Raw genomic sequence first — 15,170 nt, 5'->3', positions numbered from 1 at the left:
AGTGCTTGAACCATTGGGCTCAAGACTGTCACTTCCTCCTCTAGCTGTCTTGTGACTCTAGCCCTTTGCTTTTATGTGAATATATGCCCAGAAATTAAATGCAACTGTTTAATTTTTGGTTGAACAAAACATTGTGTTCTATCCAAAATGAAATCTTTGTCAACCATTTTGATTTGCCAGGGTTGCATTCAGTTCCAGCCAATCAATTATTTTTGATTATTATTAGTTTTTGGAACTGCCAGCAAACCAAAAAATCTGTTCTTCACTAGCTCTACTGGCCAGTCCTCAAGCTGGTAACTGGGCCGCATTCTAACCAGCACCTTTCTGAAGCTCCCTCCCATCAGCCCTTTGGCCATGGTGTCTCTGGACTCACCTCTCTCCCTGCTCTCTCCCCTCTCAGCCTAACCGGGAAGGAAGGTCTGACCCATCTTCCCTCACTGGGCCCCTCTGCGAACCCTGCCCAAGGGAAGGCACACCTGAAGCAGTGTGACTTGCTCAAGCTGTCTCGTAAGCAGAAGAGGCTCTGCCAGCGGGAGCCGGGGCTGGCGGAGACCCTGCGGGATGCCATCCGGCTCAGCATCATGGAGTGCCAGTACCAGTTCCGCAACGAGCGCTGGAACTGCAGCCTGGATGGACGGACCAGCCTGTTGAAAAGAGGTACGCAGCAGTCGCTGGCCTGTGGTACAGTAGCTGGGCCTTTCCAGAGCAGGGAACAAGGCTTGATTTTGGAGAACGTGAGTCTCTTTCCTGGGAGGACTCATGCTCTTTGCCCACAGAACAGGCAGGGACCAGGCAGGTGCTCTGCCCTCGCCACCGGGTTTCAGCCTACTCTCTAGGCCATTCCATCCTTGGCCTCTCTGCTGAGGACAGCTATTGTAACGTGGATTTCTGGCCCCTGGGAACAGGACTGAGACTAGACTCCTTTCATGCAGGCAACTGAACAGGCCACCTGAGAGGAGCTGTCAAGAGTGGCTACTCACCTGGCTGGCTTTGAATCAGTCACCGAGGGGTGAAAGGTCCCTTAAATTCTGAGATCCGGCCCTGAATCTTTAACTTAAGGGGGGGGGTGTGCGCACGCACATGTTCATTGCCTATACAAATGGTGACTTGATCACGCACCACAGGTACCTGCACAAGAAGATTCCTGACAACGAAGGACTCTTTAATCTAGCAGAAAAGGACAGAACAAAATCCAGTGTCTGAAAGCTAAAGCTGGGAAAATTCAGATTAGTACTAAGGTGCCAGTTGTTACAGGGAGAGGAAATTAACCATTGGATTTGCGTACCTGGAGATGTGGTGGTTTCGGTCACTTGGAGTTTTTTTAAATCAAGCCTGGATGTCTCTTTCAGAAAGATCTGCTCCAGCTCAACCAGAAACTGAGCAGGCTGTGGGAATTAGTGGGGCAGGTCTCTGGCCTATGTTCTGCAGAAGGTCCGACTAGGTGATCATAATGGCCGCTGCTGGCCTTAGAACTGAAGAGGAGGGATTCTCCTTCCTGCTCTGGCAGCATAATGGATTTCTGTCCTCCCACCCTCCAGAATGCAAGAACCGAGTAACACCAGCACATGCTGTCATGTGAGACCCTCTCTGAAAGGGGAGTGTGCCCGCCTGGGATGGGGACGGGGCCTTAGCAGATGACTTGACAGTAATTCGGTCTAGTGCTGCTGCCCGCAGGCCACTTGGCTTGGGTTGCCTAGCTTCCCCAGGATCACGTAGACCTAGAATTGGAAAACCGCAATGGTGGCTTAAAATCACATTGGGCCCCCCTCTGTCCCTGGGCTCTGAGGGCTGAGCCACTGCTCTGAGCAGATGTTCTGTCTTAATCTATGAACATACAGGACCAAACCTGGCCTTGGCGTAAGTGGGTGCAAGCAGTGACAGTTTGGCTGCTTGCTCTAGCCCAGAGCTCGCTGTCTGGCTTGTAAATGTGCGTAATGTGGCATATGGGATGTTTAATCATGCCAAGCTGGATAGCTGGGCGCACACACATCCTTGATTATAGATAATGTTATTCCTTGAAAAAGTTTTAATCTCAGAAGCATTCTACAAACACACATCAACTTGATCATTGCTGACATGCAACCAACGCTGGGGCAAAGCATGGCAGAAATGTAACAGCTGCACAGTCATGCTATGGAATAATTTAGGATTCTCCCACCCTTCCAGTCCTGTCTCCAAGTGAAACTACCAGGGGTGTTTAGGAGGCACTATAATTAAGGGAAATAGGAATTGGACACCAGGGTGAGCACTCAGACTCTCACTGCAAGTGCCATGCAAGCATTAGTGATCCTGAATAGTTAGGACTGTGGGTAAATTTAATCTACAAAGTAACATTTCTGGCAATGCTGTCCCCTTGAGCACCCTCTGAGGTACTGTGCACGATTCATAGAGTCTTAGTGCCAGAAGGAAGCACTGGGATCATCTAGGTTGACCTCCCACCCAGCACAGGCCAGAAAACTTAAGCCTGGGATTCCTGCCTCAAACCCATCACTGCTGGTCGAGCTAAAGCATCCTTTAGAAAGACATGCAGTCTTGATGTAAGACCCCAAGCCAATGGAAATCCACCACATCCCAAGGCAAGTTGCTACAATAATTTTATCCTCATTTACAAATTTGAGCCTTATGTATAGTTAGAATGGTTTCAGCTTCCAACCATTCAACATTGTTCTGCCTTTGTCTGCTAGGAGGGTTGCCAACTTTCCAGTGGCACAGAACTGAACAACCCCACCCCTTCTCCAAGGTCCCACACCTGCTTGCTCCATCCCCTGTCCCTCTGTTGCTTGCTCTCCCCCACCCTTATTTTCACTGGGCTGGGGCAGTGGTTGGTGTGTGGGCTGGGGGTGAGGGCTCTGACTGGGGGTGTGGGCTCTAGGTGGGGCCAGGGATGAGGGATTTGGGGTATGGGAGGGGGCTCTGGGCTAGGGCAGGGGGTTGGGTTGGGGGTGGTGGCTAGGGTCTGGGGTATGGCTTGGGATGAGGAGTTTGGGGTGTAGGAGGACTGTGGTCTGGGCCAGGGGAAGGTGGGTGCAGGCTTAGGGAGGGAGTTTGACTCTGGGCTGGGGCAGGAGGTTGGGGCATGGGGTCCCGGTGGTGCTTACTGCAGCTCCCAGGAATCAGTCGTGCGCATGGGCAGCCAGGGGGGCTCCACCCGCTGCCCCCATGCCCACAGGTACAGCCCCTACAGCTCCCATTGGTCACGGTTCCTGGCTAATGGGAACTGCAGAGCTGATACCAGGCCTAGGGACCTCTAGGACCTGGCAGCAGCTTCCAGGAGCCTATGTGGAGCTAGGGCAGGCAGGGAGCCTGCCTAAGCCCTGGGTTGCCACTGCACCACTGACTGGACTTTTAACAGCCTGGTCGATGGTGCTGACTGGAGCTGCCAGGGTCCCTTTTCGACTGGACGTTCCAGTCAAAAACTGGACATCTGGCAACCCTACCTGCTAGATTAAAGAGCCTTCTGCTGTCTGAAATCTTTCCCCAGGTAGCTGCATGACTGCAGTCAAATTACTTCTTTACCTTCTCTTGGCTATACTGAATACACCAGTACCAGGGCTTGGGTGCGGGGCTCTCTTAGGGGTGGGGCCCAATTCAGGGAAATTGGTTGAATTGGCCTAAAGCCGGCCCAAGCTGTTTTAGTCTAGAAGGCAGGTTTTTCAGACCTTGAATCATTCATGTAGCTATTTTCTGATCCCATTCCAGTTCGTTAACATTGTTTTTGCAGCATGGACACCAGAACAAGACAGACCATTCCAGTAACGGTCTCACTAATGCCGTATGCCATGGTGGTAAAGCCTTCCTCCTATTCAGTATTCCCATGCATATGTTAAACATCCAAAGTTTGCATTCTCCCTAAGTCACAGCTCATATTAGGTGGGCTATCCACAATGACCCCCTCATCCTCTTCAGAGTCGCCTCTTTTCAGGATCTCATGATGGTGACTTACATTCTTGAGTCCAAGATGCCTGATCTTGCATTTTGACTGTATTAAAACACGTTGCTCACAAATAGAGTGCACTTTCTGAGATAGTGAATATATTGTGGCTTTGTTTTCTCTCTTACTATCTATCCCTTTGCTAATGGTTCCTAACAGAATGTTAATTTTTTTGACCACTGCTTCACATGGAATAGATCTCTTCAGGGAATGATCAGTGATGACCCCAAGACCATTCTTGAGTGGTAACAGCTAATTTAGACCTTATCATTTTGTATGCATAACTTGGATTATGTTTTCCAATGTGCATTGCTTTGCACTTATCAACATTATATTTCATCTGCCATTTTGTTGCCCAGTCACCCAGTTTTGAGAGTTTCCTTTGTAATGCTTTGCAGTTTGCTTGGAATTTATCTTGAGTAACTTTATATTGTCTGCAGGGTTTGCCACCTCACTGGTCACCCTGTTTTCCAGATCGTTTATGAATATGTTGAAAAGCAGAGGTCCCAGTACAGATCCTTGGGGGACCCTGCTATTTAGCTCTCTCCACTGTGAAAACTGATCATTTATTCCTACCCTTTGTTTCCTATCTTTTAACCAGTTAGCAATTCATGATAAGACTTTCCCTCTTACCCCATGACAGTTTAACTTGCTTGAGAACCTTTGGTGTGGGATCTTGGCAAAGGCTTTCTGAAAATCCAAAGGCACTTATCAGTTCAATCACTTCTGTCCACATGCTTATTGACCCCCCTGCTATAATTCTAATAGATTGCTAAGGCATGACTTTTCTTTACAAAAGTTGACCCTTTCCCAATAAATCATATTCATCTGTGTATCTGATCATTCTGTCCTTTACTGTAGTTTCAACCAGTTTGCCTAGTACTGAAGTTAGGCTTACCAGCCTGGAGCCATTTTATTAAAAATAATGTTGCATTAGCTATCCTCCACCCATCTGCTACAGAAACTGGTTACATGATACCACAGTTAATAGTTCTGCAATTTCACATTTGAGTTCCTTCAGAACTCTTGGGTGACACCATCTGCTCTTGGTGATTTATGACTATTTAATGTATCAATTTGTTCTAAAACCTCCTCTAACACTTCAATCTAGGACAAAGCCTCAGATTTGTCACTTAAAAGGAATGGCTCAGGTTTGGGAATCTCTCTCATCTTCTGAAATGCAAATTGATGCAAATTAATTTAATTTCTCTAACTGCCTTGTCTGCCTTCAGAGCTCTTTTAGCACCTTGATTGTCCAGTGGCCCCACTGATTGGCAGACTTCCTGCTTTTGATATATTTTTGCTGTTTTGTTTTTGTGTCTTTTGCTATTGGGTTTTCAAATACTGTTTTGGTCTGCCTAATTATCCTTGACTAGCTCAGTTTATGGTCCTGTCTATTTTTCTCACTGGGATTTGGCTTCTAATTTTTAAAGGATTCCTTTTTACCTCTAACTGCCTTGTTTACTCTGTTTAGCCATGGTAGCAGTTAATTTTGGGGTGGGGAGGTCCTGTTTCTTTGTTTTTTACACTTAGGGAGATACATTTAGCATATTAATACTAAGATATAGTGATATAATCACTTCTATTATGGAGGTTTTTTAAAGTTTCCATGCAGCTTGCAGGCATTTCACTCTTGTGACTTTCTCTTAATTTCTGTTTAACTAATCTCATTTCTGTGTAGTTCCCCTTTTTGAAGTTCATTGCTACTGTGGTGGATTTCTTTGGTGTTTTACCCCCTACAAGGATATTAAATTTAATTGCATTAAGGTCACTATTACTGAGCAGTTCAGCTATATTCACCTCTTGGACCAGATCCTCTGTGCCGCTTACAACTAAATCAAGAATTGACTCTCCCCTTGTGGGCTCTAGGACTAGTTGCTCCAAGAAGCAGTCGTTAATGGTATCCAGAAATTTTATCTCTGCATCCCGTCCAGAGGTGACACACATCCAGTCCATATCGGGATAATTGAAATCCCCCATTATTATTTGGCTTTTGCTTTTGTAATCTACCTGAACACTTCAGAATCAGCTGGTCGGTAGTATATTTCTATTGCTGTACTCTTATTATTCAAGCATGGAATTTCTGGCCTTAGAGATTCTATGGCACAGTTTGATTCATTTAAGATTTATACTGTATTTCACTTTGTGTTCTTTCATATACCGTGCCACTCCCCCACAGCACAACCTACTAAATCATTCCTATATATTTTGCACCCTGGTATTACCGTATCCCAATCATCATTTCACCAAGTTTCTATGAGGCCTATTATATCAATATCCTTATTTAATACCAGGCACTCAAGTCCACCCATCTTAGTATTTAGACTTCTAGCATTTGTATAGAGACACTTATGAAATTTGTCAATATTTAGTTGTCTGCCTTCGTGTGATGTAATTGAATTTGATTTTTTGGCTGAATGTTTTGCTTCAGTTCCTAGACATGCTTTATCAACTTCTATGCTATCCTCTTTACTTGAATATAAGGTATCCCCTCTAATAAATCCTCCACTAATGGATATGTCTGTCTGAACTGTGTGTTTGTCAGCACCTGTGGCTTTCTCCAAGCCCTTCAGTGTAAAAACTCCTCTTTTTGACCTTTTTAATTTTACATACTAGCAATCTGGTTCTGTACTGGTTGAGGAAACGGGAATCTGGAGTAGGGAGCAGAGGTTCTCTCTGTACCTTGCTGTAATGTGACTGCAGCCAGTATATTGCGTGCGGTTCTGGTGTCCACAATTAAAGAAGGAATTTGATACATTGGAGAGGGTTCAGAGACGAGCCACAAGAATGATTAAAGGATTAGAAAACCTGCCTTCTAGTGATAAGCTCAATAGATTAACCTTCTTTGTTAGTCTCAAAGAGCTCAAAGGGTGACTAAATTACAAACAGTACCTACACAGGGAACAATTATTAAATAAATGGGCTGTTCAGTCTAGCAGAGAAAGGTCTAAACTGATCCAATAGCTGGAAGTTGCAGCTTGCCAAATTCAGATGGGAATTTTAATAGACTAATTTACAAAGGGTCACAGTGGATTTTCTATCGCTGACCATTTATAAATCAAGATTGGATGATTTTCCTAAATATCTGCTCTGGGGAACTTCGCCAGCCGGGGTTACACAGGGGGGGAGACAAGATGATCACAGTGGTCCCTTCTTGCCTTGGATTCTGTGCATCTTCTAACCCAGCATGTCCAGTGACTAACGTTTCAGGAATACCAGTGATGTCTAACTTCCTTTTTATAAATGGGTGTCTGGGATTTCTCATATCCCCCAGGTTCTAGCATCCCTGTCCGGGCAATTGAGAAACCTCTTTCCTTTCCGGCCCTTGACACCTTGGTTCTTTACATTTGTGATACCCAGTGTCAGTTACAATTATGCTGTTCATCCCATTAGCTCAACGAGCAACAGGAAGGGAGGGTGCTAGACTAGTCAGGAGCATGATGGTCTGTCTCCCAGAAGATTGAGATGTAGGTCATCCAAACCGTATCATCCCTTCTCCCCATAGACTAGGGCCCAGTATTTCTTTGTGTGGATACAGCAGAGAGCCCGGTTATGTGGGTGAATGCCTGTTCCTCATTCCCAGCCTCTCTTAACCTCTCTATCTTGTGCAGGTTTTAAGGAAACTGCCTTCCTGTATGCAGTGTCCTCTGCGGCGCTTACCCACTCGCTGGCCCGGGCGTGCAGCGCTGGACGCATGGAGCGCTGCACCTGCGATGACTCTCCGGACCTGGAGAATCGTAAGGCCTGGCAGTGGGGAGTATGTGGTGACAACCTCAAATACAGCACAAAGTTCCTTAAAAACTTCCTGGGCCAGAAGAAGATCGGCAAAGACCTGCGGGCTAAGGTGGATATCCACAACACCAACGTGGGCATCAAGGTGAGGTGGCAGGGCACTAGGCCCAGAAGGGGTTCAGGGATCAAATGCAAACATCTTGACTTCTCCTCTGCCGTCATGTCTTCTACAGGGGAACTAGTGCGGTGAGGTAGAGAGGCCACTGCCCCTCCACTGACTAGTCAGAACTGCTTACCTGTGGCATAGGCCTTGTGCTACTGAGAGCTAACCAAAAATTCTCCTTTCGCTCGGGTGGCAGGGGCCTGGGCTGACTGAGAGGAACGATTTTTCTATATGCCCAGTGCTGTGAAACTGAGTGCCTGCTGTCAGCAGCATAGTGACGCTGTGAAGTCTGCGTATGGCTATGCACTCGGTAAATCCATCCGTGTTCACCTGGCCATTCGGGTTTTGAGTATGGCTAGAGATGCAGGGCTGGCAGGTGGTTAAAGAAAGGGGCTGGGAGCCAGGACTCCTGGCTTCAACCCCAGTGGCAGATTGGGAGTTAGTGGGTCCCTGTGCGCAGCTTCATTTTCAAGACCCCGTCAAGAAAAAGAAAATTCTCTCTTCTCTCCCCTCTGTTTTTCATTCTTTTTTTTCTTCCTCTTCCTCCTATATTATCCTTATCGATAAACTAGGCAAATACAATTTAGATGGGGCTACTATAAGGTGGGTGCATAACTGGCTGGATAACCGTACTCAGAGAGTGGTTATTAATGGCTCCAAATCCTGCTGGAAAGGTATAACAAGTGGGGTTCCGCAGGGGTCTGTTTTGGGACCGGCTCTGTTCAATATCTTCATCAACGACTTAGATGTTGGCATAGAAAGTACGCTTATTAAGTTTGCGGACGATACCAAACTGGGAGGGATTGCAACTGCTTTGGAGGACATGGTCAAAATTCAAAATGATCTAGAGAAATTGGAGAAATGGTCTGAGGTAAACCGGATGAAGTTCAGTAAAGACAAATGCAAAGTGCTCCACTTAGGAAGGAACAATCAGTTTCACACATACAGAATGGGAAGAGACTGTCTAGGAAGGAGTATGGCAGAAAGAGATCTAGGGGTCATAGTGGACCACAAGCTAAATATGAGTCAACAGTGTGATACTGTTGCAAAAAAAGCAAACGTGATTCTGGGATGCATTAACAGGTGTGTTGTAAACAAGACACGAGAAGTCATTCTTCCGCTCTACTCTGCTCTGGTTAGGCCTCAACTGGAGAATTGTGTCCAGTTCTGGGCACCGCATTTCAAGAAAGATGTGGAGAAATTGGAGAGGGTCCAGAGAAGAGCAACAAGAATGATTAAAGGTCTTGAGAACATGACCTATGAAGGAAGGCTGAAAGAATTGGGTTTATTTAGTTTGGAAAAGAGAAGACTGAGAGGGGACATGATAGCAGTTTTCAGGTATCTAAAAGGGTGTCATCAGGAGGAGGGAGAAAACTTGTTCACCTTAGCCTCTAATGATAGAACAAGAAGCAATGGGCTTAAACTGCAGCAAGGGAGATTTAGGTTGGACATTAGGAAAAAATTCCTAACTGTCAGGGTATTTAAACACTGGAATAAATTGCCTAGGGAGGTTGTGGAATCTCCATCTCTGGAGCTATTTAAGAGTAGGTTAGATAAATGTCTGAGAGATGGTCTAGACAGTGTTTGGTCCTGCCATGAGGGCAGGGGACTGGACTCGATGACCTCTCGAGGTCCCTTCCAGTACTAGAGTTTATGAATCTATTATAAGTAATAGGAAGGAAATGAAAATAAAGTGAGGTATCTTGATTTGGGGCGGGAGGGGGTGCAGGGGTCAGGCTCTGGGAGGGAGTTTGAATGCTGGGTGCAGGCTCTGGGCTGGGGCAGGGAGTTGGGGTGTGGGAAGGATCGGGGGGTGATGCTTACCATGGGAGGTGTGGCTCCTAAAGCGACTGGCACACTCCTCTGGCAGCGGCTCCTAGGTGGCGGGGACCAGGGGTCTGTGTCTCTGGGCACTGTTGCCCACAGGTGCCACTCTCACAGCTCCCATTGGCCACAGTTCCCAGCCAATGGGAGCTGCAGAGTTGGCGCTTGGGGTAGAGGCAGTGCGCAGAGCCACCCCACCCCCACCCCACCAGGGGCATGCAGAGACGTGCCAGCAGCCAGCTGCTTCAGGGAACGGCCTGGGGCCACCGGCCAGCGAATGCAGGCAGCCTGCCTGAGCCCTGCTGCACCGCTGACCAGCACTCAGGGGCAGGTTGTCCGGTGACATTTGTCCTGCATTTTGGGGGCCCTATGCCACTGCACTGTTTGTTTCATAGTAAATCCACCTCTGCTGCCTTGTGACCTTGGGCAAGGCTTGTCACGGATTCATAATTTAAGGCCAGATGAGACCATTAGATCATCCAGCTATCGCAGGCCCTTAAATGTCACCCCTGTGCTGAGCCCTTCCGACCACTCTCCTTGGTAGCTCATTCCAGTGTTAATCATGCTCCCCCTTCAGTTGGGGCCTAACTTCTCATTTGGATTTGTCTGGTTTCAGCTTCCAGCCACTGGTTCTTGTTCTGCTTTTCTCCATTAGATTCAAGTGTCCGTTAATACCCTGTGTTTTCTCCCTGTGAAGATCCCTAGCTGCTGAATCGAGCCACCTCTCCCTCTTCTTTCTGATTGAGCTCTCAGTTTCTCACTGTAAGGCACTTTTCCAGCCTTCGAACCATTTTTATGACGACCCATCTTGGTGTGCCTTCGTTTCCCCTGTCTGTAACACAGGGCTGGCATCCCGCATGGAAGTGCTTTGAGATGCTCTCTGGAGGTGCGGTGTGCAGTGTTGCCTATACCAAGAGCAAGGCCCATGGTCCTTGCAAATACTAACAGGCATTTCTTCCTCCTCAGACCGTGAAGAATGGTCTCAAAACCACGTGCAAGTGCCATGGTGTCTCGGGCTCCTGTGCCGTGAGGACCTGCTGGAAGCAGCTCTCCCCTTTCCATGAGACTGGCAAGATTCTCAAGCTGCGCTTTGACGATGCTGTCAAGATCTTCAGCGCCACGAATGATGCTGTGGGGCACTCTGAGCTCGTGGGCACGCAGAGACGCAGCCACTCCCCCAAAACCCCAGCTACTCCACGCTCCACCGATCTGGTGTACGTGGATGACTCTCCCAGCTTCTGCCGGCCCAGCAAATACTCGCTGGGCACTGCTGGAAGGACATGCTCCCGGGAGGCCAGCTGTGACAGCCTGTGCTGTGGGCGTGGCTACAATACGCAGAGCCGGATGGTCACCTTTTCTTGCCACTGCCAAGTGCAGTGGTGCTGCTATGTGGAATGCCAGCAGTGCATGCAGGAGGAAGTGATCTACAGCTGCAAGCAGTAAGGCTCGTGTCAGGAAAGAAATCCATGCAAAGCGCAGGAGTGAGCCAGGGCCCCTTTCTGGGGTGAGGCAGAGGCAGGCACTGCTTGCTGCAGGGCAGTCAGCTCCTTCTCCCTCTGCATGCAGAGGGGCCATGGCACAGGATACGCTGGATAGTCCCATGAACCAGGGGTGCAAACAATGTGCATTTTAATGTGGTTAAGTGTCTATAGCTAGGAACAAAGAATATAGGCCATGAATAAAGCCTGAGGGGCTGTGTCTTTTGACTCTGAAAAAGAGTTGGGGGTTATGGTGGACAATCAGCTGAACATGAGCTCCCAGAGTAATTCGGTGGCCAGAAGAGCTAATGCGATTCTTGAGTAGGAATAGAGTTTATTTTTCCTCTGTATTTGGCACTTGTGTGCCCACTGCTGCAATACTGTGTCCACTTCTGGTAGCAACACTTCAAGAAAGGTGTTGATAGATTGGAGCGGATTCAGTGAAGAGCCACGAAAATGATTCAAGGATTAGAAAACATGACAGACTCAAGGAGCGCAATCTGCTTAACTTAACAGAGAGGGTTAAGGGGTGACTTGATCTTTCAATCCAGCAGCGAAAGATGCAACACGATCGAATTGCTGGAAGCTGAAACTAGCCCAATTCAGGCTGGAAATAAAGCATACGTCTTTAACAGTGAGTAATTAGTGGAACAGTTTACCAAGAGTTGTGGTGGAGTCTCTATCACTGACAATTTTAAAATCCAGACTGGATGTTTCTCTAAAATCTGCTGCAGGTCTCTGACCTGTTAGTCTAGTCTGATCTCCTGTCTATCTCGGTAGTCCCTCCTGGCCATGGAATCTATGCAGAACCAGAGGCTGGTCAGGGACAGATCCCACGAAAGGGGAGAGGAGAAGTTGCAGAAACACTATTGCAATAGGAACTTTCTTTCTTGAGTGAAACCTCGTTCTTGATGGGAGTAAAAACAACCAGCTGCAGAGAAATGTGTTATGGAGGGAACACAAACCCTGAGGGCCTCTGTCCCAGATTCCACGGGGAAGGAGAGGAAAGGATAATGGGGTTCCCTTGTGCTGGAGACTGTAGATGGATTGGGTAAAACTTTAAAAAGTATCTAAGTCACTTAAGCAATTTCAAAATGTTAACCACAGCAAGACGCAGCATCCCTGCCCTGAAGTGCTCAGAACCTAATGCTAATGGCAGGCCAAGGAGGGGTGGGAACACAGGTTTAGAGAAGGGAAGGGACTTGCTCACCAAGCAGAGCTGAGAATAGAGTGCGGTCTCTTCACTCCTAGTTCACGGCTCTACCCCTCAGTTCTGCTTGGTGACTCTTAGGGGTTAGCAAGATGCTGCTGTGAGGAGCTCCTCAGGCTGCAGGTGTTTAAATCTTCCACTTGAGAGGAGTCAAAACTGTGGCCTCAAATCCAAATCCTTGAGAACTTGGAGGGTCAGGAGAGAAAGAAAGTGGGTTTGAATTCTCCAATCTGAACGGGCCCCTGTGCACTGGGGCTGCAGGTGAGCTTTCCACGACAGAGTTTGGATGCAGCTGAATTCTCCCAAGAGGCTGGCACCATTCTGGTGCTATTCAATAGGGATGCGAGCCAGGGCTAGACCTTGAGCCCAACCATCTAGTTTCTAACCTTGGTGTGCATCCAAGTTGTAACACATTCATGCTGTGACATGTGAGGACACTCAAAGAGCTTGGCTTGTTTAGCCTAACCAAGCAAAGGCTGAGGGGAGATCTGATTGCTCTCTGTAAATACATCAGAGGAATAAACTTCTCTCCCTCCCTGGTATTATGTAAGTGCCAATGTGCGCACAAGAACAAAGGCCTGTAAACTGGCCATCAACAAGTTTAGGCTTGAAACGAGGTGAAAGTTTCTACCCAGCAGAGGATGAAGTTCTGGAGCAGCCTCCCAAGGGAAGCCAGCGGGGTAAAAAACCTAACTGGTTTCAAGACGGAGCTTGGTAAGGTTATGGAGGGGATGGCCTGATAGGGGACTGCCAACAATGGCATATAGCTACTGTGACTGCTAGCAGCAAATATCTCATATGGCCAGTTGTGGGACACAAGATGGAGAGAGCACAGAGTTGTTACTACAGAGAATCTCTCCCAGGTGTCTGGCTGGTGGATCTTGCGCACATGCTCAGGGTCTAACTGATCATATTTGAGGTTGGGAAGGAATTTTTCCCTAGCTCAGCTTGGCAGAGACCCTGGGGGAAGGTTGCCTTCCACTGTAGTGTGGATTCTCTGTAACTTGAAGTCTTTAAAGCATGATTTGAGAACTTCAGTAACCCAGCCAGAGGTTAGGGATCTGATACTGGAAGGGGAAGGTGAGGTCTGTGGCCTGTGCTGTGCAGAAGGGCTGACTAGACAATCATGAGGGTCCCTTCTGACCTTAAAGTCTGAGTCTCAGACACAGGTTCATTAGCACCCTTCCACACAGCATTAAAAAATGGCTTTGAGACCGTAAATTAATGCCTGTGCCTCTATTCATGTTTGATCTTGTGACCATTCAGTTTAAAACAAACCAGCGTGTTCTCTTTTCTGAAAGAGGCTGAAGTTGACTAGCTCAGAGAAAAGCAACTTCTTAACTGAGAGTTGGAGGCCACTAAAATGGTCCTTTGGCTAGCAGTGAGTTTATCCCTTACTCTAAGTCAACATTAGCCAGCGCAGGGAAAGTCCTGCCAAAGTGCTTATCTCTCCATTAGTGCCAATGGGGATAATCTACCTTTATTTTTTACCACCCTAAATATCTTAGGAGTTAATAATGAACAGATTGTTATTTACCTGTTCCTGCTAATCCTCAGCAGTTTTCCATGAAGGGCTAAAATCCCTGGGGATGGGAGTGGGGCCTCGCAGAGAGGGGGGGTTGTGAACTTCCCTCAGTGCTATGATCTACCTCTCCCTGCCACTAGAGCCTGGATTGGACCCAGGCACTTAGTGCAGAGGTTCAGGGTTGTTCTAGGAGGGACCAGGCCACTGCTGTTTTGCCAGCTTTTCTGCATTGATCATGAGCCCTGTGATTCCCCACCCCAGCAGGCAGTTTGGGGATAGTGACAAGCTGCAACTTTTGGGAAGTAAAACCATAGGGGGAGGCCCCCTAGTAGGAGGTGCAGTAACCTGAGTGACCAGGAGCTCCAGGCCCAGCTCTTCTACAGCCCGTTGTCTAATATTTCTGTGCCTTTTGTGACCCTTGGCTACCCCCAAGGTAGGAGACCTTGGCTTGAAATAGGATTCACCCATTTCACAGATCAACATCACTGCAGGCAGAGCTGGGCACAGACCCCAGTTGCTAATAGAAATAAAGCCTAGTCTCTTCCATTTTGCCACAAAGCCTTCCAGAAGGAAAACTTGCTTCTGTAACCCACCACAACATATTGTGCCTCTGGTATCCTCCAGCTAGCAGCTGGACCACGGAGAGAGTGTGACAACTCTGCTACTAGTGCCATGCCAAGATCTGGCTCTTGCTGTCCTGTCTGGTCACCACGAGAAGAGGTCAGGCTGGGGAGTCTGGCCCATAGAGGACAGTGGGGACATGAGGAACCACCCCTGCATTTCTGAATGGGAAGATCTGGGGGGTTGACTTTTGCCACAAAGTTGAAATTTTCCATGAGAATCCCATTTTCTGATGAGCTCTCAACAGGGTCTCAGGTGCCTTGCCAGCGGGTCATGCCAAAGGAGGCTTAGTCTGGTTATCAGCATGGAAGCAAGAACTGGAGCAGAGGCACCATGGGCTGTTTCCTTAGTGTCTGCAGAAGCACCTGCCCATAGTCGAGATTCAAATTGCTCAGGAAGAGGTTCCTTGGCCAACCCAAGGAACTACTGTTGAAAAACTGTCCTGCTGTTTGCATTGTAGTAGCTCCTGGATGCTCCAGCAAGGAATCCATGGCCCATCGCACTAGGCATTGTGCACACAATGAAAAGATGATCACTGTCCTGACATTCCATTAGACAGGTGACAAGGCCAGCACAGGCTGAGGGGGAGACTCTTATGAGAAGGGTAATAAGTGGCAACCTCATTTTGACTAATCACTCGAGCTCTCGTTCACATCACAAGCAGAGGGTAGGAGTTTGGAACTATG

General features: G+C 47.8%; 1 protein-coding gene across 1 annotated transcript; it reads left to right on the top strand.

Annotated features, from left to right (window-relative positions):
- Nucleotides 1-404: 404 nt before the first annotated feature.
- WNT9B (Wnt family member 9B) lies at nucleotides 405-11,093 on the top strand. The gene is made up of 3 exons (XM_032806581.1): nucleotides 405-657; nucleotides 7,543-7,808; nucleotides 10,617-11,093. The coding sequence occupies exons 1-3, from the start codon at nucleotides 582-584 to the stop codon at nucleotides 11,091-11,093; spliced, it is 819 nt and encodes a 272-aa protein (XP_032662472.1). The 5' UTR covers nucleotides 405-581.
- Nucleotides 11,094-15,170: the final 4,077 nt, after the last annotated feature.

This window comes from Chelonoidis abingdonii, chromosome 21 (assembly GCF_003597395.2).
Source record: "Chelonoidis abingdonii isolate Lonesome George chromosome 21, CheloAbing_2.0, whole genome shotgun sequence".
In the NCBI taxonomy this organism is placed as follows: Eukaryota; Metazoa; Chordata; order Testudines; family Testudinidae; genus Chelonoidis; species Chelonoidis abingdonii.
Note: the sequence above shows the minus strand (reverse complement) of the source record. Positions and strands in the feature narration are given on the sequence as shown.